The sequence below is a fragment of the Hibiscus syriacus genome, unplaced genomic scaffold (genome assembly GCF_006381635.1).
Source record: "Hibiscus syriacus cultivar Baekdansim isolate YM2019G1 unplaced genomic scaffold, ASM638163v2 tig00111008_pilon, whole genome shotgun sequence".
Classification (NCBI taxonomy): Eukaryota; Viridiplantae; Streptophyta; class Magnoliopsida; order Malvales; family Malvaceae; genus Hibiscus; species Hibiscus syriacus.
Window position 1 is genome coordinate 538,963 of NW_024062951.1, and position 8,007 is coordinate 546,969.

Genomic DNA, 8,007 nt, shown 5'->3' on the forward strand with positions numbered 1-8,007 from the left:
CATAAATTTTAAAGATGAGTATTCGATCGAGTCAATTAAAATTTTTTGAGTTAATTAAGTTGACAAACTCTGTTTAATAACTCAAACTTTATTTATTTTTCTTTGAATTAAATTGTTTAATTTTTTATTTAAATTTAATTATAAATATTTATAATATTATGATATTAATTGATTTTAATTTAAATGATTTTTTATAACCATATTTGACATATATATTTATTTCATATTCAATATATATATCATATAGAGTTGAACGACACAATTCTTAATAAAATTTTCACAATTGATTTCTATCTTCTTTAAAATTCTTTATTAGCAAGTGGTACTTTAAAATTTTTATATCAGATAAAGAGAAATTTTTAAACAGTGACTTATTATTTTTTTAATTTTATAATTACAAATTAAAAAATATATTTCTAATTAAATTAATATTCACTTAATTTATTGCAATAATTTAAATTTTTTATATAAGTAAAGGCGGAGATATGTATAATTTATTGTTAATATATAAATTTATACTGTGCGTTAAATATTGTTTTGTATTAGTTTTTAATATTATATTATATTATATTATATATTTCTTTTCAACATATTATGAATTACCAGATCCACGTTTCAGTATCTCATTCTCCCCCTCCATCTCCTCTTTATGTCTCACTTTTTATTTCATTTTCTCTAATTTCTCCGCTTGTTCTCTCTTCGACTTCGTCACGCTTTGTTAGAGTTCTCTTCTTCTTTCGTTCGTACCAAACTTTTGTTTCTCTGTTTTAAAGACTCTCCAGCTTTCTCAACATGCCATTAGCGGCGTCTCAGATCCTTCAGTTTGCTCTAAATTTGGCTTTCTTCACGGTATATCTACGATTTTCTTTTCTTTTCCATCAAGTTCAATCGTTTTATTTACTGCGGTTACTTCACCGTTTCTCATTTTTATTACATTGATTTAGCTCTCTGTTTTGATTTTCTAACTTGTTTTTTGCGGGCAACTTTACTTCTCACGCTTCTCAGAGTCTCGGGATATATTTCTATTTCTATTTTTTTTTTGGAGCTTGGAGGGTATGTTAATCATTCAAAGGAGATATGGTGAATTTTCCTTGTTTTGGTCTTTGGTCGTTATGCATAGTTTAATCATGATCGAAAGTTAATTATGCGGCTGAACTGAAACTAATCTGGGTTTTCTTTTCTTTTACAAACTATTTGATTCAGTTTTCTATTTTTTAGTAGCTTACTCTAGTTTTTATTGCTTTTTTGCATGGATCCCGGAGTTTTTTTTCTTATTATTTCTCTTTTGTATTTGAGTGGTTCCATTTGTTTTTGGAGTTCAGTTCTTAAGTTATTTGTGTAGTAAAGTTTCTTTGATTTTGGCTGCAATTCTTGTGATATAAATGGTTTTGAAAAGTTTTTCTGTTAACTTTGTTATTTTTCATCCTTGTTCTATGTTCCTTGGTCTACAATCTACATGAGTCCATATCCAAGTTATTGAACCAATTGATTAACCGGTAAAAGGGACCATTGTTATTTCTAGAAGTATTGGATTCTCGGGTTTGAGCATCTAGGTCTACAGGATGTGTGTGCACTTACTGTCAATTGGTTATAAAATTTTTGAACAAATAATACTTTGTAATAACCCCGAACTAATAAAGCAGTTATTGAAAGATAATACGGGAATTGAGTTGTAATTGATAAACTTGTTGCCGGTCGCCAAATTTTACCATCTAATTATGAATCTTCTATATTGAATCTTAAGTATCTACCATCTAATTATGTATAACTTCCTCTCGTTTAAGTTTTGATGTTCGTATCTAATTAATGCTATTGAAATTGTTATTACTCAAGTATAATGTACTTTAATGACTTTTTAATTTGAACCTGATTGTGTTCCTGGAATTGTTTTGCTTGTCAGGGTTAATGAAGCCGACCTGTTTGTTGACCTGGAGCACAAGCCACTCCATATATCCGTTTGCATCTACTTTGAATGTTCTTATAAAAGGATTTTATAGTAGAAATGTTATCAGATACATCAGCTATTACTAAGCCTTTTACATAGTTGAAGTCTGTGTTGTTATTGTAGACACTTGATACAATGGACCGAGCAGATACATCAGGGTTTGTAAGCGGAGGAGGAATGCCTTTGTAATTTCTGGTATTTCCTAATTTTCTAATGATACTTATACTGGTCAGTAGCATGTATTAAATATTTTCTGCAAATTTGGCCTGCCTCCTTTTCCCTAGTGTTATAGTTCACAGCATCTATGGATTTGAATAAGAATGTACAGTTTTCTCATTTGTCTGAACTCTCGGGAAACGGTAATTTCGGTGATACCATTTTATGCCCGAACTTTCTTGGTTATGGAGGAAGCAACAAGGCAAGATTCGGAAGTGCTCAAAGTGATCTTCATGTTGGTCTTTCTTGCGCACCTGATTATGGCTGCAGGTTGGTTCTGGGGTTGGGTCCAACTTCAAGTGCTTGCTGTGATGATTATCACAATATTGTCCTCAACAAGAACAAATCATCCACAGCTTCATCCAAACCGTATTTGCCACCTGAGGATAACTCTATCCTAAAACTTAGCCTTTCTGGAGGGACGTCCAAGGAAAGTACGAATCAGTTGGAATGTTCTTTCTCGATAGACACTGATGTTAGTATGCCTCTTTCGAACAAATCACTACCTGTTGTTGATGAGGGTTCTACTTCGGCCAAGAAATCTGGTGGCTATATGCCATCACTCCTGTTGGCTCCAAGAATGGATAGTGGGAAAGATTTGGGGCAGACACATGAACTTTTCCAGTTTGGAGCTAAATCTCATTGTCACCAGTTTCATCAAGGTTGTGAGCCCTCTAGTCAGACAAATTTCTCGGTAGACACCCTCTCTGAGCAAACCATTACTATGACATCTTCAGATAACCAAACAAGCAATTCGAAGAAATGCAAGTTTTCTGGTTGCTTTAAAGGTGCAAGAGGAGCAACTGGTTTTTGTATTGGCCATGGAGGCGGACAAAGATGCCAAAAGGCAGGGTGTAATAAAGGTGCTGAAAGCCGTACTGTCTTCTGTAAGGCTCATGGTGGAGGGTGGAGGTGCCAGCACTTGGGCTGCACCAAAAGTGCGGAGGGAAAGACGGATTTTTGCATAGCACATGGTGGAGGGAGACGATGTGGGTTCCTTGGAGGGTGCACAAAAGCCGCACGAGGTAAATCTGGGCTTTGCATTAAACATGGTGGGGGCAAAAGGTGTAAGGTTGAAGGTTGCACACGCAGTGCTGAAGGACAGTCCGGTCTGTGCATATCTCATGGCGGTGGGCGTCGGTGCCAGTTTCCAGCATGTAATAAAGGTGCTCAGGGGAGTACCATGTTTTGCAAGGCTCATGGTGGTGGAAAACGTTGTATGTTTGCTGGGTGTACCAAAGGAGCTGAAGGGAGCACACCATTGTGCAAAGGACATGGTGGGGGAAAGCGATGCCTCTACAATGGTGGTGGCATTTGTCCCAAGAGTGTGCATGGGGGCACAAATTTTTGTGTTGCTCATGGTGGTGGGAAGAGGTGTGTAGTGCCAGGCTGTACAAAGAGCGCACGTGGTCGCACTGATTGTTGTGTCAGGCATGGCGGTGGAAAGCGATGCAAGTTCGAGAACTGCGGCAAGAGTGCCCAAGGAAGCACAGATTTGTGTAAGGCCCATGGTGGGGGCAAAAGATGTTCCTGGGAAGAAAGCAAATGTGAGAAATTTGCAAGGGGCAGGAGCGGTTTGTGTGCAGCTCATAGCAGCATGTTCCAAGAGAGGGAGGCAAGCAAGGGAGGGCTCGTTGCCCCAGGAGTTTTCCATGGTCTTGTATCAGCAACGTCGACCACAGGAAGCAGCTTCAACAACAATCACTCATCCTCAGGGAATAGTGTCATTTCTGATCGCATCGATTCACCAAACATGCCAATTACAAGGAAACAACTCATACCTCCACAGGTATTGGTTCCACTATCCATGAAGTCATCATTCTCATACTCAAGTTTTCCGAGTTCTGAGCAGCAAGATGAAGGAATGAATAGGTATGGAAATGACATCGTGGGGGGTGTCAGTAACAAGAGCTTCGACTTGTTGATCCCGGAGGGGAGGGTCCATGGTGGAGGTCTCATGTCATTGCTTAATGGAAATCTGAAGAACCCCATTGATGGCATTTGAAGTCCAAATTCACTTTGACACGAAGGAACCTAGTTTGTCTTCAGCTGTGGAATTGTTTAAAAGATTTGGTTTGTAGGGATACTGGGTATATATATAGTATTGTGTTGATTAATAGTGGTATCAGTAATGTTTACAGCATCCGCCAATGATGCATGAGATATAATAAGTTTATAATTGTTGTAAATTAGACCATGGCTTTATATCTATTGTTTTTTTTGTCGATAAGGGTATATTTTGGTCCCATAATAGTTCACTTCAAATGCCATGATCCTATCCTTTTTAAACAAGTGACTGCATTGGGCTCTACTATGTATTATTTGATAATCAAGTAGGCATTATTTTGATACTTGTATAAATCAGTTAATTCTAGTCAATATGATAATTTTTTATAGTTACACTTATATTACAATTCAAATTATAAATTTTAATATCATAGTTTAAATTTTAAAATATTTTATATTTGTATATTTAAAAATAAATAAATAAGGTTTAATTAAAAAATAAGTGTCTAACTTATACCTCTTATTCATTTTAGGTGCCTAAAGTATTTTTTTCTCAAGGTAAGTGCTTAGTATTTTCAATGTTATCATTTTAGGTACATGATCAATAAAAAAAATCACTCAAAACGTGGCATGTGTCGAGTTTAATTTTTTTAAATGTTATTTTAAAAAACTTAAACTTATATTTTTTATAAAGATAAACCCCAAATCTTAATGATTAAAAAAACTCAAATCCCTAATTCTAATCCTCTTATGAGGGGTGTTCAATTGGTCGGTTCATTTAATTTACTGAACAACCTAAAATTCATTAGCTGATTTTCTCTTTCAACCGTTAACCGAATCAATTTTTTTTTAAAAAATATTAATCAAATCAAATAAATTCGGTTAAAATTGAAGTTTAAACCCTCCTTAAGACTAAGTAATATATAAATAATATATATAATATATTAAATTTTATTTATAATTTATATTATAAATAATTTTGATTAATTCGGTTAATTAACTAATTTCAAACCGAATTAATCAATAACTGAAGTTTAAAAAAATATTATTCGTTAACTGAAAAAAACTATGTTTCGATCTGTTAATTCAGCTAAAACTGAAATTTGAACACCCCTATCCCTTACTGTTGTCGACCGCCATTATCGTCACTTTTATCGTGGCCGCTTCCTCTTACTTCCTTTATGTTTTTAATACGGTTTAGTATATCATTTGTGTTTAATTTTTATTCGCAGAATGATGAAGCTGTTTATCTCTGTTTTTCACGTCTAGCCGTTGCCTTTGTTGCCATTCTATTTGGATGTTCATGCATTACGCGTCTGGAGTTCCAACTGAGATTTGAACTTGAAATTTTTTCGAATAAGTAGAGTTTAAGAGGTAATGATGCATTTAAGCCTATTATCTATTAGAGACACTTCATCAGATTCCCTTGTTAGAGAAACTGATGTGAAAACATCAAAAGTCCGATATCAGTATCAGTTAGCACAGATAAGTCAGTGGCCTTCTTAAGAATGCTATCGGTGCGTTTTACTAAGTTGTTGGAGGAGACCAAGAATTGTCACTTTTCTTCTTCTTGTAATCCATCATCAAAGGAAATTGGATGAGAAAATGAAGAAAGATGAAAATTTGGTGCAGGCCACTAAGAGAATGGAGTTTTTTGCAAGTCAGCGGCCTTCCTTAATTCTACAACAATCTCTCTTCTAAGTAAACCATAGAATATAAAGAGCAAGTATTTCATTATTATAATAGTATGTAGTTGAAAGGGAGAAGAAGCAAACTCGAGCAGACACGGTTTCCCAATGACTATGATATCGGAATATCTGACTCTAGTTATGACTCACCATGCCGAGAACCAGGTGGAAAAAAAAAGAACTGGTGGGACCTAAAACTCAAGAAAACTTCAACCGTCTCAACAAACAGCTTTCCAGTGTCTTCCATTTCCATTTTCCCTGAGTTGAGCTTAGTGCTTTCCATGAGCCCATATTTTCTTTGAAGACAAATGCAATAAAAAAAACAAAGAGGGGATGTAGCTCAGATGGTAGAGCGCTCGCTTAGCATGCGAGAGGTACGGGGATCGATACCCCGCATCTCCACTGTTTTTGGGGTTATGCAAGAAGGTAAAATAGGCAAAGAAGTCTTAAGGATGAAGAAGGGATGGTTAAACATTAAACCCCAAAGTGTTGAGTTGCTTGACTAAGCCTAAAGTTGTTAACAAAGTTTGCTTTTACGAAACCAAAAACTTGTAGAGTAACTTAGGTTGGGTATCCACAATGATGCTCTGCACTTTTCCTTGTCCAAGACCTTCACTTGTGTAAACTGTAACGAAGAAATATATCGTCAATCCTACAAAAGGGCATGAGAAAATTTTTACCACAAGATGCATTTAAAACTTGAAAACACTAGAATATGGAGAGAAGAACGTAAATGAGAAGATTATCAATTCGGGACTCTTCATCACCTTCCCCTGTTAGAGGAACTGGTAATTAAATTGACCTTAGGACTGATGGAGCTTAATCACCAAGTGATTTTTCTTTGGACTGATGGAGCTTCCAGAGTAAACTGAATACAGTCCTAAGTTAAGTATGCCGAATATAAATTTAAATGATGCAGGAACGACATCGAATATAAATTGTCAAAACATTAACATAACTAAGAAGTGGTGGGACACGAAACTCGAGAAAACTCCAACCGTTTCAACAAACAGCTTTAAAGTGTTCCATTTCCTGATTCCCTGAGTTGAGCTCAGTGCTTTCCATGAGATGAGCTCAGTGCAAAATTCAGACATGAAGGGGATGTAGCTCAGATGATAGAATGCTCGCTTAGCATGCGAGAGGTATAGGGATTGATTCCATTCTCAATATTGTAGATTACGTGTCGCTTATCGCGTTATTAGAGTATTACCATAATTGAAAAGTTGTAATATTAAATTGAATAAAATATCAATCAACTTCATTTTAAGTTTAAACTCAATTATTGTAGAGTGAACAAAGGCATGTTCGAACCAACTTAAACAATAGCTTCTGGTAAAGTCGGTGGTTAATTTTTAGATATTTAAAATAGATTAATTATGAGTGTTTATAATCAAACTGATTCATATAACTTACTTTTAAAATATAACAATGTATTATCTTTTAGTCAATACTCAGATCCACTTCTGATATTTCTCTCTCTTATTCTCATATTTGGAAGGAAATGCAAAGGGAAGAAGAAAAGGGGTTTAAGTAGCTTAAGCGGTCGATGTTATGTTATTTAAACTAAATTAGTTAAATAATAAGTGGATTAGTTAAATCACTTTCCTTTAATTGCTTTCATGAATCACGCCGAAACTAAGTCTACCACTAAAAATGATTTTGATTAGTAATCCACCAGCGCATGCAAGTCAATTAATGATGCATTCATGTCCTATACAAACCTCACGTTATTCTTACTATTATAATAATAACTAATTACTTTAATAGTTATATTAAAACTGTTGTTTCTTTCTTATCATTTATATTTATGAATGTTGAAAAAATTCCATTTATTATTTCTCTACGTTGCTTCGCTTATTGGACTTCTTTTTCTACATACATTATAAAACTTTTACGGGAGCTGCAATGTCAATCCAAAGTCACCATGTCTCAATTGTTAAGCCAAAGACATGCTTTAAATTTATAAATAGAATAATATTGTAATGATATTTAAAGTTCATTAAAAATTATATATGACCCGAACTCATTGAATGACCTAAGTAGTTAAAGAGAATGCTGGTTCTTTCTTAAAAATTCTGGGTTCGAGCTGCTATGTTTGCAGGGTGTGTGTGAGTTGTCAATGATTAAGAAAGATTATGAATAGATATTGTC

General features: G+C 34.7%; 1 protein-coding gene and 1 non-coding gene across 2 annotated transcripts; both read left to right on the plus strand.

The window, feature by feature from the left end:
- The first annotated feature begins 676 nt into the window (after positions 1-676).
- LOC120149693 lies at positions 677-4,282 on the plus strand. The gene is made up of 2 exons (XM_039162426.1): positions 677-849; positions 1,901-4,282. Exon 2 carries the CDS (start codon positions 2,250-2,252, stop codon positions 4,164-4,166), a length of 1,917 nt encoding a protein of 638 aa, XP_039018357.1. The 5' UTR covers positions 677-849; positions 1,901-2,249; the 3' UTR covers positions 4,167-4,282.
- Positions 4,283-6,185: 1,903 nt separating this feature from the next.
- On the plus strand, positions 6,186-6,258 carry TRNAA-AGC. Its single transcript has one exon. It is a non-coding gene; the product is annotated as a tRNA-Ala (tRNA).
- The last annotated feature ends 1,749 nt before the right edge of the window (positions 6,259-8,007 follow it).